This window comes from Nakaseomyces glabratus, chromosome F (assembly GCF_010111755.1).
Source record: "Nakaseomyces glabratus chromosome F, complete sequence".
NCBI classification, from domain to species: Eukaryota; Fungi; Ascomycota; class Saccharomycetes; order Saccharomycetales; family Saccharomycetaceae; genus Nakaseomyces; species Nakaseomyces glabratus.
The window spans coordinates 602,593-618,729 of NC_088956.1; the positions used below are offsets into that span (position 1 = coordinate 602,593).

Genomic DNA, 16,137 nt, shown 5'->3' on the forward strand with positions numbered 1-16,137 from the left:
GAACAATGTTTGTTTGTTTTTAATGGACTAAATAGAGATCTTTTTTGATCATATCTTATAGTTAATAATATAAGGTTAACCGGAATCTTTTTTAGGTAGGGCATGAACAATGGTAAGCTCAATTTCCCAAAGTTACCACACACTACAAAATTGATTAAAATATCAATAGCATTCATTATTAGGCAGTGTCTGTTGAACATCTATCATTGATTTCATGAACTGAACAGCTAGGAAGCATTCTTCGCGGGTTAGGACAGCTGCCAATGTATGTGGTAATTAGTGGATCTATGTAAATGATAGCATCAAGAACTAAAAGCAAGTTTTCATATGTACATTTTAAGATCAGTTTGCAAAATTAAGACATGCCACTTCTATGTTAATATTTAGCAAATTATGTATTATTTTTTACCAAATCAAAGGAAGTTATGACATATGATAAATCCTCTTCAATTCAGTCATCTCTATTATCCAATGAATATAAATATCTGAAAATCGGCTTTCCTTCCCAAAATCTCTTAGTTTCTTCGAATTTCTCTAAAAAGCTAGTATTAGGCTTCTTTAAAAATGGTAATGCCTTACTTTTGAGTTCCTGCTCAAAATTACCATCATAATATAGTATATCTGATTTTATTCCGTACTTGTTTAGAATATGCGATACTAATTCTTGTATAAGAGTTTGAATTATTATCAGATTGGTTATGTGACTTTCTTTGAACTTAGGTGATTGTTTGTATTGTATTTGGTTTAGAATAAAATCTTTCAAATTTTCGCTTATAGCATCTAGCTCCCGCATGAGAATGTAAAGTTCATAATGGTTTTGAAAATTAATTTGTGCCATGTTAATGCAAAAAAATCCTATTTGGTTAAGTTCCTTGATAGTGCAACCTTTAGTGGTTACGATTCTAGTGTAATTGGTTAAAATTTTGGCCATATGTTGAAGAAATTTAATATTAGATTTTTTTCCAGGTATAAAATTCTGTTGCAGATCATACAGAAATAGATACTGTTCAACAAAATTCTCTGAATAAGTCCTTTCGGCATACATCATTGCAGCCTCAATTCCTTTTGTTAAACTTGGGTATATCAAGCTTTCATGGTTCTCAGTGACTATATCCAAAGTCTTTTTAGACAAGGTTTTTATTTTTTCGTTATCTGCAAGTAGTAACCCAATAACTACAGGAAGACAAGAAGTGGGATTAACAAATCCATACTTGATAATTATATTAACCAATCTGGTGCAACTTAAAGCTAATTTATAGTTTGATGATAGGCAGTCATTCAATATGTATGCCAAGAACTTTGAAACAAGTGAAAAGCAAAGGCCATCAGCAGCAGATCTTTTCTTCTTAGTTGTATCCTTATTTATTGACTTGACAGTTTCAATCTTTTTTGAACTTGTGTTTAGTAAGTGTTCTTGAAGGGATATCTTCTCATTATCCAAGAAAAACTCGTGCAGGCCTTGGTAAATAACTAATTTTATTTCCTCTCTATTTTCACGTAATTCATAGTCAAATATTTTTATAACAAGCGGTGAGTTAAATAGCTGGATATGCTTTCCACTTATCCCAATTAAGTTTCTAATTGCAATACGTCGAATAATGGGGTTAATTTCTATTTTGGAAAAAACAAGAAGACACTTGGCGACAAACTCAAAAATCTTTTCATCTTGATAACGGAACATGGTGGCATTCTGGTCATTATTGTGGTTTGCCAGTTTTGCAAAGCTTGAAGAAATATAAATTAATCGTTGTACTTTACCATCAGGTCGCAGTTCTTCAGGGTTCGAGTTGGCAATTACGACATATTGTCTGATTTGTGTCAAGCACGAATAACACATTTTTTGTAGCTTACTGTAATCTTTTGTTTGATTACCTACTTCCCAAAGAATTTGAATACTGGTTTCAAGCTCCTGGCTACCAATCTTAGAGATATTTTCGATTATCGAAAATTCTAAATCTCTCAGGAAGCTTGATTTGAAATTTGTTAATCTACCAATAGAGTTCCTGAAGATGAATAGTAGAAATAGTTGCAATTCATTTGATTGTTCACTGAATAAGTATGGGAACAAGGTCAACAAATGCTCTTTTCTAACTGTAATAACGTCAAATTCAGAAAATTCTACTAAAAGGTTCAAATAATTTTGAAGAGCTTTGGCTTCGTGGTCAGAAGATTTTCCAATCAAAAGAACAACCTCGTTAATTAAAGTATCAATAATATGAGTAATTGAGTTAATGATGCGGGCATTTTCAGCACTATTATGAATTGTTTTATTCAATAGGTATGACTTGAAGAATTTGCTGATTAGCTCATTTAGTTTTTCTTCAGATGAAAAAATTGTGGATATGATTTCCAGGTTTTGTTTCCTGACTATCATTACATTATCTTGATCTTGAATCATTTCCTCCTCTAAATTGATCCATTTCTGGAATAAGATATCTGTAGCCTTGTCAACTATACTTTCTTCTTCATCTTCTAGCTTAAAAACGATTCTTGAGGCTACATAGACCTTTAGGTTTATATCATTTGTACTATTGTAGATTTTTTCGTTCAAGTTTAGTACGTGCTTTCTTATGGTTGGGCTGTCATCATTGAAGTTTGCATTGATTTCTTCATAATAGTTAATATACGATGAACCAACACTAACCAATTCTAATATCGCATCCTTGACTGAAGTAGAAGAGTCACTCAATCTACGTTGAATGGTTTGTTTTACAAGGACATTAGTAAGTATAGATTGGTCTTTCAATGCCAGCATTGACAGGTTTTTGATAGATGTCGAGCGTAGTTTGATTTTCTCACTAGATATTAAATTGAGTAAGATTCTGAGATATGAATCATAGAGTCTATATAAGCCGCCTATGCTCAATATACTGTTGTAAGTATTTTTCTCAGGTACAGCTGCTTTAAGTCTCCAATCAGACGAGTTCCTTGTTTGCAAAAATAATTCTGTAATTTTTTCATATATCAATTTTTTGATATCATTTGACTTTATATCAGATGTGTAGCATGAGTGGAGAAAATCGATATTAAGTGACCAATAGCGTATGCTCTCTTCATTCGATGAACTGCTTCTTAGTAACTGGTCAAAGAAATTAAAGTACTTAATGAGATCCGACTTGTTCTCTATTAATTTAAGCACACTATTTTCATTTTCATTGCTCTTATCAAGTTCTATCTTAATCTCAAATACTTTACCAAAAATAATACCTAAGTTTTGAAGTGCAGTCGTTTCTAGATTAATATTTGTAGACTTATTACTTCTAAAAACCATAAGAAGTCTTTTGGTTATTGATTGCAGTAAGAATTCAGTAACTGGCCAAGTTGGATGTGCGTACATTTTTGAGAGATCTGAAACATAAATCTCCAGTAAATGTTTATTTTGAGGATTACTATCTTTGCATTTATCGAATAGGGTATTAGCGATCATGTCACAGTATCTCATTATGCTGTTGGAAGATTCCTGATGCATACGAATGGCGGTATCTGTCTTTTCAGGAGTCCAAGTATCAATGGTTTTACAGTGGTCAAAGATATTAATGCTCGAAAGGAATTGAACTAATGTCATTGTAAAGTCAGATATAGAGTCATCATTAGAGTTACTTGATGATTTTTTTGTTGTGCGTTTATTTGGAAGTTCTTCTATCTTTGCCAATACTTCTCCTATAATAAAATCTCGTTGAGCAGGGAATGTGATAAACATATTTTGTAAAGATGATCTGCCAATTATTTTTATTTCATTTAATAGTTTTACTTTCTTGAGGTCCGAGTGAACATTTTCAAATGGTAAAAATATTATATCAACAAAAACATAAACAAATTTTGTAATAATCTCTTCATCTATAAATGACTTCAGAGAAAGGAAATCAGGTAACGGTGAAATTGCTTCATAAAGCATGGACAATAAAGTCAAAGGTATATCGTCGTCAACAGATTTTAGATCTAATACTAGCTCGTTTATAAAGTTGATTGGCGATAGAACATGTCTATCAATTAACAAATCTTTGCTATCTGAGTTCATAATGTAAACCAAAAAGATAACTTTTGTAGAAATTAATCCAATGTCAAGGATATTGTCATATTCTTGATTTCGTATCGAAACATTTTTCATTGCAATAATATTATTAGATGTGATATCGAGTAATTGCTCTAAACTATCAGCAGGAATATTTGGCCAACAATTGGGTAACTCTATTATATTTTGTAAGCATCTATGAATTTTTTGTATCAAGTTTATTGTCGTTACAGCGTCGCCAGAAGGAAGTAGCTTCCAAACTTCTGAGTTGAGATTTTTCTTCTCATTTTGGATATCATTCTCAAAAGCAGTAGCGTTAACAAGCTTATTAAATTCGTTCACATAATCATCGCCTATATTGGTTAAGTTTTGACTCACACTAGTACTAATTCTAGCCCTTTTGATATCAGAACTATATGATAAATCCAACTCCGACGGATCGTTAAATGATTCCTCAAATGAATGTTTGCGACTATTTTTAAACGGTCCTTCTACTTGTTTGGCAATGGGTGGGGTGCCAGTTTGCTCCAAAAATACCTTTGCTTTATCACTTAGTGTACTTAGCAAGTTAAACTTGTTTTCTTCGTTCGCGAAAAACAATGACTCATTAACTGGTTCTTTGATCCTAATCTGTTTATCCGGTTTATCTGATATAGCTTCTCCTAGTTCACATTTGTGCAGATTGTCTAACTGAGGTCGCTCAGCAACATAGTTAAGTTCCAAAGAATCAGTTACCAACTCAGATAGTCCATCCTTAGGTATGAGGAAGGTGAGCGGCTGAATACGAAGTGCCTCTAGTAATCGCTTCGGTATGTTCGAGTTCTCGCCAGGATAATTTTCAACAGATCCCATTAGCCGCCGAGCAGTAATTCTCTGTTACACAGTACACTTCCTATCGCTTGGTCTCCTGTAATAATCCAAAGAGAAGTATGCCCAAGCCTAACTGTGTTTACAACCTTGATCAAGTCTAACTAGCCAGTATACCTGAACTGCTTCTTCCAAATAAAAGCTAACTTGGTATAAACGTTGGTCCTCTTATGCGATGAGCTTGAGCAGTTTCTCGCGTTCCTGCCACCTTTGACGCACCATGTGCGGAATCGGACTCCGGGTGGCACCAGACGAGTATTCGGTGAAAAAAAAACTAAAAACTTTGATTTGATCACGTGTCTATGATGCACCTTATAAGTGTTTAAACGTAACACGTGAGAAGTGTATGGCATTAGTGAAGTGTATATATATCTATAAATGAGCAGAATATAGGTATCGTTTGGGTTACTCTGTGAGTGTGGGTCTTAGTCTCATAATATTAAAAGAGCAACAGTCTTTGCAAACTTTCACCTTTCTTTTTATGTCTTAATGGCCTGTAGAGATAAGGGTAGCAACTATTGGTTCCAACAACAGAAGCAAGAACAGTTTATTGCAGCTGCTATCTTGGCTTATTAAATCTATGAAGCTGCCTACATCCTTTTCGGATAGCATAAGAACAGTTGTGAGATGGTGTTGTGAGAGGAAATTGTATGCCAATTTTGTAAGATTGGTTTTGTATTTATCGAGCTCTTCGCCTTGTGGGATTACTCTTCTTTGTCCCATCAAGTTGTCGTTAGGAAATAACGTATTTCTAGTTTTCATTAGTAAGTAAGATGTACTCAAGGGTCCTTGTCGTAGCATCGCTAAATTCCTCAGTGCAATGGTAGATATAAGGTCTCGGAAAAATAATGTTGTCATCGAAACGCTAATGATTATATTTACAACGGCGAACCATACGGGTGACTTCAGATGGAGTTCGCAGATATCTAATATGATCAGATTCAAAATCTGAGTGTAATCGATTTCAATTAAACTGTTTCTTTTGTGATGATAGAAGCATGAAGTAATGGCTTGTAGAAATTTGCGAAATTTTAATGATATATTCTCTTTATTTTGTCTTGGTCGATTCACCTTGAACAGTATGTTGTTCAGTAGCTCAAGGATATAAAATGGATTGGAGATAGAGTCTAGTACAGAGCCAAAGATAATATTCCTTAAGATTGATTCCAGAAAGACTAGTTGCAGTTTAGAGTCGTTTGGGATAAATGATTCCAAAATAATCCGTTTGTATTGGTCGATCAAGTAATTTTCGCTGGGTAGCATACTCAGTTGACTATATAACTCTGATTTCTGCCCCTTTATTTTCAATCTCAATTGTCTCAGAATATTTATATGTTTTGATATGACGTAGGGTAAATCATTGAGAAGCAATGAGTTCACATCCATCAATTGGCATTTACGTCGCAGTCCGGTGTAAGTAGTATCTATAGCTTCAAATATCGCAGCTAAGAACTCGTCATGTTTGGGGTCCAGCTTCATAACTTTCACACCATACCAGCTCGACACGAAATTCTTCACCAACAGCGCCGCTAACGCATGGAACTGAATTGCGTCCAGTTCCTCTGTAGCGTCAATCTGCGCCCATACAGTTTCGGGATACACTGATTTACATAGTGATTTCAAGTACGCTGGCGAATCCTTGTCGTGTGGGCATCTGAACGGTTTGTCTACTTGGTCATTTGGCGATTGTTTACCTTGCTTTCTTGCATCGTTAACTTTGGCACTGTAGAACTGCTGTTGTTGTTGTAACTTCGAGACTAGGCTAGAGTTTGTGTTGTATGCGATTTCTGACATCTATGTATGTCGTCTATCTACGCGGTTCAATTGCTGCATCCCAACGGCATGTCTAATACTCTCAGCTTTTTATTTGGCATACGTGTGTCTGTGTGTGGGGGGGAGGTCCGGGGCATCGCTAAATTCTGATGAGTAGGAAAAAAAAGCGGCTTTGAAGAACAATGGCAACTAGTCATATGGGCCTTGAATAATCAGAGTACAGGGTGCTAGAATAGTATGGGCAAAAAAGCTTAGGGGGGGGTAAATATAAATGGATAGTTACAAAACACAATGGTTGACGAGTGAGGGTGATGAGCGGGTACGATGCGAATTACTTGCGTTTGGCACTGTAGAGGACCTCGAGAGGGGCACCCTTAATGCGCAGGATAGAAATGTGTTAGTGAAGCTGAGTATACTAAACTACGTCTATGGTAAACAGGTAGTTACCTTTGATGCATTACTAAAAAACTATGCACAGGCAGGTATTGAATTAACAGACAACGACATCGAGATGATACTGTTAGAGTTATGTAATCACGGTATCATGGATGTATCAATAGACTCTGTTGCTCGTGAGGTGAAAGTTTTGCAACTGTCTCGGTACAGAGATGTGTACTGTGGTGAAAGAGAATTATTGGTCGTTAATCCGACCAAAGTCATTACAAACATCGAAATAATAGATACATTACAAGCGTATTCAGACAAGTTGTAAATACTAGGACCAGCGACTTCCAGATAACTCTTGAGTACTAAACCAATTTTTTTTATTATATAGACGTATTGGGATGGGATAGAAAGATAAATAAATAAATAAATAGGGAAGAGTATATTCCTCTAAGGAATACAGATATTTTCAAGGTTAATTGTTGTATTTTGTGGAAGGTGAAAAAAGGGCATGCAGTAAAGTAAAAGAGTTATTAATTCATCAATGGGGTCAGAAATTCCAGTCTGAGAGTTTTCAATTTTGTGTTAAAGGTTGTTGGTATTATTTTTTATCTTCAACTAGTTTGATATTATTATTTTCTTCAATTTCTTTTAAGGTTTACTTCTTCTCTTCTTCTTCGCCGTACCATAGAGATTTCACTAGACCCTTGAAACCGCCCTTTTGGGTTTCCAAGTTGTAGATACCTAGCAAAGAAGCCAGGGTACCGGCACCTAGTAAGTACAAGGCGTAGTTGTGGTACTTACCGTACTGTCTAGTTTGCACGTAATCGGTAATACAGGAGTGGAATTCCATGTAGGAGTAACCTAGGGCCGACAGGCACAATGCTGTGTCGGTAACGGTGGATAGAGTGCCTGTGGTCAAAAATGCAACTGTGGTCAATGGTAAGATGGAGTATGAGAAGGATTTCTCTAGCCACCAGTGGTAAGAACCTTCCATCTTGTGTGGTTTTGGTGGTATGAAAGCATCGTTTGGAGTACCTTGAACACCACCTGGCTTCTGTGGAAGCAAAGGCAGGAATGGAATCACAAATTGTCTGGCAGACGAGGTCTGGAAACTTCTCTTGGCAACAACTCTAGCGTATGGCAACATCTCTTGTAATATCCTGTTTTTAATTTCCTATTGTAAAATATTCTCCCTCGTAGTCCCTCTTTTCTGCTATTTTAGCCTTACAGTGATAAACTCAAATCATAAGAGAGTTATAGGTTTGGATTCGATTATTATATATATAGTCAAGTCTCACCAATAGAGCCCAGTATCCAAGAGATGGCTCCCTTGTGTGTGTGTGTGTGTACCCACTAAGTTAAGGCTAGCTATTTGCCCGAAGACTACCAAGAGCCAATCAAATTGGAAGGAACAAAAACTTGCTCTGCCCGCTGCTCCTCTGCCTCTTCTGCCTCCTCTGCCTCTTATGTCACTCACACGGACTTCTCCGACCCGGAACAACCCAACCCCAGCGAGCATTATGGGGGGTTGGCCGTACTGCAATCCCGAAATCAGTGCTTGCTTCTCCCCCCACACGGGTCTGTAATTGCTCTTTTCTCTGCGGGATCATCACTGGCACGTACTGTCAGAACTAGTGGGCTATCCAAAAGGGTACCGTCTCTACTTTAAAACAAAAACCACCTCCATTCATCCGAATTCCCCCCCCCAAACAATAGCGCATCACAATCACTACTCCTTCTCTTCTACAGGGCATTCTCCGTGGTTCTTCTCTTCTTTCCCCTCTCTCCCTCCCCTTACTGTGTGTAGCTCTTTCACCTGCAAAAAATAAAACAGAAATTACCAAACACTTATATTGTGCTGTACGAGTTGGAGGTCACATTGATACCTTTTATACTATCGTACGTAATCTGTATCTTGATGAACGTATATCATATGCTATACGTAGACTGTTATGTGCAACTGGGATTATAGAAGGGGAGTTTCTTCTTATTGGAATTGTTTACCATTTTCCTAAAGTAGTTAAATCTTTAATTTTTTCTTTGGGAACTTACACATTGCACCATATGGTAAATACTCATTGTGTAGGGAGATGCTATGAAATACAGATGGGAGGGTTCTTGTACTATTTTATATAATTTGATGAAAAGCTTAGCGACTCATACAAAAGAGAGAGACAGAGTTGTTATTTTGTGGTATTGAAGGTTGTATTTCTTGCTGATAAATTTAAAAAACCCTTTTCGCCAAAAGAGTTTAGAGTGAACAACAAAAATATGAGTTATAGCTATGACACATGTTTCTGGGACCCCAACGACAATGGGGTCAATGTGTTGCTGGAGCATGTGGGTAACGGGATCAAGTCCATGGACGGGCTGACTACTTTCTTCAAGCTGCGCGCTGAGCTGGAGAAGGACTACGCTAGGAGGCTAGGTGCCGCCATAGACCTGTACGACAAATCTTACTGCGAGGAGTACGGTGCGCTGTTCAAAACTATCCAGTCTTTCTTCCCGTTGGAGAGATCAAGGGCCCTAGCGCACTCGAAGCTCAGTGAGTTGGTCTACAGACAAGTGTACTCCGAGCTGAAGTCACTACAGAGCGAGCTGAGTGCACGGCTGACAACTCTGAGCGGGCGTATCGAGAAACTGAGGTTCGACAAGTACGACAAGAAAAAAGGGTGTGAATCTCTATCGGTGAAACTGAGAGACGCAGAGGTCAGACTAAGCGAATTGAATCTGAACAAAAATAACATAATAGGAAACAGAAGAAAAATTGAGTCTCTAGAGAAAGAACAGAAAAAATGGGAGTCCAATGTGCACGAATTTCAAATACAGCTAAATGTGTTGAAGCAAGAATATAAAGCATCTCAGAAGTTCTGGATTAACGAATGGCATAGTCTATCACATGACTTACAACACTTGGAAATTAAAAGGATCTCCACAATCCAAGTGTTATTGCAATCTTTCGCTCAAACAGCAATTGACACAAGCATAATTGAACAGACAAAGATGGAAACACTGATCAATGAGTTGGCAACATTCACACCCATGGATGACATAAGTAAATTCTCAAGTGAATTTGGTACCGGAAGACTAAAGGAAAAGAGACAAAGATCGAGCAGATTAGTGAATGGCAACACCTCAACAGCTTCAAAACCATCAATGGAAATTTTATCCTCCAGTCATATGAGTAGAGGTCCAGATCCTTATGTGGAAAACATTCGTAAATTATCATCACAACTGCAGAAGACTACCGTGACACCTAGAGTGTTGAAAGTATCCAGAACAGAGGGAACAGATAATGGAAAAAGTTACAGAGCGGAATCAAATGATTATCAAATGCTGAACTCAAGTGCCAGCATTGAGCACAGACCTTCGAGTTTTATTCCTTCTTCTTCCGAGCCTTATAGTAACTCAAACGGTCGTAATACAAACGAGACTCTACGCAGGCGTGTTCATGAGGACAAGGAAGATAGAAGGGTATCGGATCATTTACGTGTAGGATGTCAGCCTAAATCCATAGAAAGGGAGCCTTCTTTTGTAAAAAATATTGAAAAATCCGCATCCGAATCTGGTTCATATTCTAGTGGTAGACACTCGTTCTCACCCTCATCTTCTTCAGGAACATCATCTAACCCTACCGATTTTAGTCACAAAATCAAAAGTCACCGCAGTATGGATTCGCTAGCTACATCGGTTAGTTCCATGGCCAGCAGCATAGACGATTCGCAAAGGTTTGCTAAATCGTGGAACTCTGCTAATAGAAAGAGAAAATCGATGAGTCACTTACAGTCCCCAGAAATAAACATTAGCACAATTGATGATCAGTTGGAAAATAGCAAAAATACGACTGCCCAAAGAACAACTCATCCAAGCCAATCCACAAATACATTCAACAGAGATGTAAGTAGTAACACCATATTGGTCGACCCCAGATATCAATCTTCTAAGAACAGTATGGATATGTCTCGCGTTAGATCTTCACGGTCTATAGATAGCAGTAGAAGGAAGTCAATGGTACTTGATTCCTCTGTGAACCCAATCAGTGATGCCTTGAATGAAATGGAAAGAATAAAAAGTGGTGGATCCTCAACAGCATATAGTGATGAGGCCAGGCGGAAAGATTTGCCTTCAGGCTATGGTAGAGTTGATGATAATGGTATGCCCGTAACATTGCCTACCATAACGAAAGAAGGGGAAGAAGTGATTAAATTTGCGAAAGCCCTTTACCCATTAATCAACAGCGAAGCCCAGGAGCTTGCAAACTTCGAAAAAGGAGACTACTTATTATTAACTGAGGTGGTAAATGAAGATTGGTACCGTGGTGAAGTTTACGGGAACTCAAACACAACAACAACACATGGTAATGGCTTAATACCATCTAATTTCATTCAAATTCTGCATAATCAATTATAAATCTGAGGGGTAAATCATTTCAGCCTAGCATCAATTTAAGTGCTATGGTTTAGTAATAGAATTGGACCACCAGTTTATTTGTAATATTACTTACTATTCAATATATTGTTTGTTATAATTTTTAATGTACGTTATTATATTGCAATATTTCATCATATATTCATAACTTGATACGGTAGAGCATTTCAAGAAAGCGAGTTCACCACCAAAGTTTGGTTCACGAATTTTGCAAAAATCAAATAAATAGTAACAGCACTATAGTCGTGATTGCAACTATTCATCAAATTAGTATAAAGAATACCGCGGATTGGTTAAGGAAAATAGAGGTCTTTTTATAAGATTAATTATCGCTCCTTTGTCTAGATTGTTTTTTCAAGACTTAGCTCTTTAGGAAAATTGCCAGAATTGTGAGGTATTCAAGTATATCAACAAGTTTTCATTAAGATGGCGCCATTTAAACAAGATAGCATTCTGATGATCTATCCTAGATCAGGTAGTACACTAGTGCAGTTTGGGTTGAATGACGAGACATTCATGCCACCAACTTTTGAGATTCCCACAGTAATATATAGGAAAAAAGACAATGCCGGAAATTTCAATTACGGGCCCAAAGAGCAATTTGGGGATCTAGAAACTGTTGAAGAAGTCAGGCCAATACAGAAAGGTGCAATTGTTGACCTTGAAGCATTCTTGCACTTTTTGAAACTGTTTTATGCCTCGATCCTGGCTGATAAATATAGTTCAAATACCTCAGCCTTTGATGATGATCTTGCAAATATACCAGTTCTTCTAGTGACACACCATACTTGGTCACAATTGCAATTGGAGATGATTACCAAGTTTGTTTTTGAGAACTTAGAAATTAATAATCTGCTCCTTCTTCCACTATCTCTGGCGTCAACATTTGCCATGGTATCGCTACAGAACAGTCTTGTGATTGATATCGGCACTACACACACAGATATTATACCAGTTGTCGACTACACACCTATGGAACATCTTACATCGACGATCAACTTGGGTGGGGATTCCATAAACACAGAGCTGGCTAAGAAGCTCCCACAACTTACAGAAACCCAGATAGAAACTTTGAAGAGATCTACTATATTTGAAGTATTGAGCGCAGATGCAAGAGAAATCTTGGATACAAACGACGGTGAAGAGATGGATGAAGGAGCCTTGGATGTTGCCGCTATCGTTACAAGTGGGCGTGACACAAGGGAAGTACTTGAAGAAAGAGAACGTAAGAAGAAGCAGAGAAATGTTAAGAATGCTGAATTGGATACCAATAGCTTTTATGATGATGATGGGCAAGAAATAACCGTAGGTAAGCAAAGATTTGAAGGTACAGAGAAATTGATTGAAAGTATATCTCATAGAGTTGGTAACGTACTTGCGCATATTCATGACAAAGCCAAAGCTAGACATATATGGGAAAATATTATTGTTGTTGGAGGAACATCATCTATAGTAGGTTTCCGTGAAGCTCTAATTGCTCAGCTTTACAAGGATCACATCATTATGGAGCCTGAGGAAGAAAGGCAAGATAGAGAAGACGCCGCAAAAGCTTCTTTATCAAGCAAGAAAAAGAACAAATTTTTAGATAATACATTACCCACAACCGAATACATACAGGTTCCAACATCTATTAAGTTTGCTAAATATCCAGATTACTTCCCTGAATGGAAGAAGCATGGTTACTCAGAAATCCCATTTCTTGGTGCTCAAATAGTATGCAAACAAGTGTTTACACATCCTAAGGACACATTTTATATTACACGTGAAAGGTATGATGAAAAAGGGCCAGCAGCAATTTGGGATATTGTTTTTTAGTTTTATCTATGTTATGTTTCTCTGATAACTAAACGGTTGTCACTGAGGAAGGAATTTTTTATAAAATTCAAAAGTTGTACTAATAGCGTAATTGATTTCAAGTGTCTAATCTATTGACTGCCAATTTCTTATTAAGGTACTATACCTGTGCTTCGCAGCACAGAAATACATAGAAGTCTTTTGGTACATTAATATGAACACTATATCCGACTCAAAAAGGAGAAACAAAGATTAGTGTAGTATTAGTTATTATTTTATATTAACGTGAATTATATAGGTAATATTACAGGCAAATGCGTTATAATACATATTGTGACTCGGCATGAGCTATAGTTGAGTGTATAATTAAGCTGCATTTTCATCAATGCAATCGTTTTTTTCAATATCAGAGCTTCCTCTAGATGAAGAGAGCATATACTGTTCTATAGCTTTCTTATCAGTTGATTCAATAGGTGTTATATCCGGTTGTTCGTCAGCACACCACTTTCTAAGTGGTAAAACTAATAGGCTCGCAGTAAGGACTTGAATACTTTGATAAAGCACCAATGGTAATAGCAGTTTACCTAGATGGCTTTTGTTATCACCGTACTGGGAAGTAATTAGTGACACACCTAATGCAGCAGTTTTGGCGGGCCCACAAAATAATATGCAAACTGTGTCTCGTTTATTATAGTAAAAGGGTCTGAAAATTTTGTACATCGTTGTATAAAATTTGGATGAGGATTCATCAGGAACTTCATTGAACAATATGGGAATAAAAAATGGTCTAGCCATGGCATATGATATAAGCGTGAAAAACAGATAAATACCCAGATTGAAAAAACATACAAATATTATAGTGGCATGAGGAACGCTTGTGAAGGACCTTTGGTAAAATGCTGTAGAAAACGAGCTGAACATAATAAGTAAAAGCATATATGATCCGATTTTGAGTTTGTATTTCTTTAGGAAATCAAGATAGATCTTGGTTGGTTTAGGTAGCATATTCTGTGCTATTTGTCCCACTGTCAGTGGAACAAAAACGGAAAGTCCTACTTGCTTCATCACTCTCCCATACAAGGACCCAATACTATTACCATTAGCAGGATTACCATATTCAAATGGTGCTCTGTCGGTATACAACTGAGATAATGCAGGGGTTATGAAAGCACCTAGTAAATTACCAATAAATACCTCACAAACACATAATAAATCGTTGCCTCCAGCTTCTGTGGTCATTAAAACATTTGAGGCAACAGTTGTAGGGCATGCGGCAGTCATCAAAAGCCCGATAAGAACCCAGTCATCGATGTTTTTGTCATTTGCCGCTTTTATTCCACAACAAATACCATAAACAATTGAAGATGTTACTAAAAAGCTAAGAACAAGGATGGTGAGGTGTGCGCGCCAATTAGTCATGTTTGCCATTAACCGGCTTGTTTTCATGCTCAATCCACTTTGTAAAAAGATCCACGCAACAGCACCGTAACCAATACTGTACTCGCCCTTTATAAGGCCACCATCTCTAGCAAAATTAGGAGCAAACCTTGCGATGACAATGAATATTGCTAGCACATAGAAAAACCATTGCGATTTTAGAAACTCCGTGATTGGGTGATTCCACACTCTTAATATGGCCGGATGTTCATCTAGAAATCTGTTCCATCGAGCACAGTTGAGCATCGAAAAAAGGTACAACGTAGGACAACTTTTATTTCTTATTTGTAGTAAGTCAATGTTTTGCCTTACAGAATGACTATAGGCCTAAATAATACTGTACCTGGCTGCAGAGCGCTCTATCAAATAAATTCGCCCGTGATTTAATATACCCAGCTCTATCAGCATAAAAAGTTTGGTCAGAAATTAATTTATTTCAAACAGACAAGCAAAAGAGTCTTTTAGGATTAATGTGTGCTCTTGATATAAGTTAAGAGAATCGTATTATATATGAAATAATGTCTCAAAGCTTGATTATTAGCAGCTTTACCTATATTTTTTCAATGATTCGATGAGGTCCCCGGTTTTCTAGCTTTTCTTGAAATTTTGACGTAATTTGTCAAAGCGATGACTAGCAGCTGGGGAATCCCATCTGCAACTGTGTAAGAACTGTTGCGTCATCCAAGTACTCTGTGGTGGATCGTACCATCAGAGATGCCACAGCGCTATGGGATTTAATAATGAATCACATAGCGTTTTTATTAATTCCATTCTATGGATGTGGCCATGTCACTGTACAGTAAATATTGCGAGAATGTCATATGGTCGAACTATACTGCGGACTGCCGTTGTTGTTGGGGCTTGGCTCCCAGTCTATATAACGGTCACTGATAGCGTGGTGCATGTTGCTCGGGTTGACGGTGCTTCTATGCAACCGGCTTTGAATCCCGGTTTGCAAAGCGATTGGGTTTTGCTGTGGAAATGGGGGGTACGCGGCAGTATGCCTCCTCGACGTAACGATGTGATCCTGTTTCGATCGCCAATGGATACCAGCAAAGTCTATTGCAAACGAGTGAAGGGTATCCAGTATGATACTATATCTACTAGATCTCCTTATCCCAAGGACACAGTTCATGTGCCTAGAAACCACTTGTGGGTTGAAGGCGATAACATAACTAGGTCCATTGATAGTAACAAGTTTGGTCCTATATCTTCTGGATTGGTTGTTGGAAAGGCAATTTGTGTGATATGGCCACCGTCTAGATGGAATGCAGACTTGAATATCACTACTGGTAGGGAATGTATCCTACGAGCACCTATGGAAGATTGATGGAAGATTATTGCTAACATTTAAATGAAATTGACGTATCATTTTCTAATCACTCTAAAATTATCTTCCTAAAGATGAGGATGTTGCAGCCAAACTGTAAATATATAGA

The 16,137-nt window shown here is 37.3% G+C and overlaps 8 protein-coding genes across 8 annotated transcripts; 4 read left to right on the forward strand and 4 right to left on the reverse strand.

Annotated features, from left to right (window-relative positions):
* Nucleotides 1-451: 451 nt before the first annotated feature.
* SCC2 (cohesin-loading factor complex subunit SCC2) lies at nucleotides 452-4,864 on the reverse strand (the record flags this gene model as incomplete). The annotated part of the gene is made up of 1 exon (XM_446223.1): nucleotides 452-4,864. One exon carries the CDS (start codon nucleotides 4,862-4,864, stop codon nucleotides 452-454), a length of 4,413 nt encoding a protein of 1,470 aa, XP_446223.1.
* A 501-nt stretch (nucleotides 4,865-5,365) lies between these two features.
* NVJ3 (Nvj3p) lies at nucleotides 5,366-6,673 on the reverse strand (the record flags this gene model as incomplete). The annotated part of the gene is made up of 1 exon (XM_446224.1): nucleotides 5,366-6,673. The coding sequence occupies one exon, from the start codon at nucleotides 6,671-6,673 to the stop codon at nucleotides 5,366-5,368; it is 1,308 nt and encodes a 435-aa protein (XP_446224.1).
* Nucleotides 6,674-6,923: 250 nt separating this feature from the next.
* Nucleotides 6,924-7,364, forward strand: CSN9 (Csn9p; the record flags this gene model as incomplete). The annotated part of the gene is made up of 1 exon (XM_446225.1): nucleotides 6,924-7,364. One exon carries the CDS (start codon nucleotides 6,924-6,926, stop codon nucleotides 7,362-7,364), a length of 441 nt encoding a protein of 146 aa, XP_446225.1.
* A 330-nt stretch (nucleotides 7,365-7,694) lies between these two features.
* SDH4 (succinate dehydrogenase membrane anchor subunit SDH4) lies at nucleotides 7,695-8,186 on the reverse strand (the record flags this gene model as incomplete). Its single annotated transcript, XM_446226.1, has 1 exon — nucleotides 7,695-8,186. One exon carries the CDS (start codon nucleotides 8,184-8,186, stop codon nucleotides 7,695-7,697), a length of 492 nt encoding a protein of 163 aa, XP_446226.1.
* A 1,124-nt stretch (nucleotides 8,187-9,310) lies between these two features.
* On the forward strand, nucleotides 9,311-11,449 carry HOF1 (formin-binding protein HOF1; the record flags this gene model as incomplete). Its single annotated transcript, XM_446227.1, has 1 exon — nucleotides 9,311-11,449. One exon carries the CDS (start codon nucleotides 9,311-9,313, stop codon nucleotides 11,447-11,449), a length of 2,139 nt encoding a protein of 712 aa, XP_446227.1.
* Nucleotides 11,450-11,893: 444 nt separating this feature from the next.
* Nucleotides 11,894-13,282, forward strand: ARP9 (Arp9p; the record flags this gene model as incomplete). The annotated part of the gene is made up of 1 exon (XM_446228.1): nucleotides 11,894-13,282. The coding sequence occupies one exon, from the start codon at nucleotides 11,894-11,896 to the stop codon at nucleotides 13,280-13,282; it is 1,389 nt and encodes a 462-aa protein (XP_446228.1).
* A 345-nt stretch (nucleotides 13,283-13,627) lies between these two features.
* RCH1 (Rch1p) lies at nucleotides 13,628-14,944 on the reverse strand (the record flags this gene model as incomplete). Its single annotated transcript, XM_446229.1, has 1 exon — nucleotides 13,628-14,944. The coding sequence occupies one exon, from the start codon at nucleotides 14,942-14,944 to the stop codon at nucleotides 13,628-13,630; it is 1,317 nt and encodes a 438-aa protein (XP_446229.1).
* A 568-nt stretch (nucleotides 14,945-15,512) lies between these two features.
* IMP2 (endopeptidase catalytic subunit) lies at nucleotides 15,513-16,028 on the forward strand (the record flags this gene model as incomplete). The annotated part of the gene is made up of 1 exon (XM_446230.1): nucleotides 15,513-16,028. One exon carries the CDS (start codon nucleotides 15,513-15,515, stop codon nucleotides 16,026-16,028), a length of 516 nt encoding a protein of 171 aa, XP_446230.1.
* Between the last annotated feature and the right edge of the window lie 109 nt (nucleotides 16,029-16,137).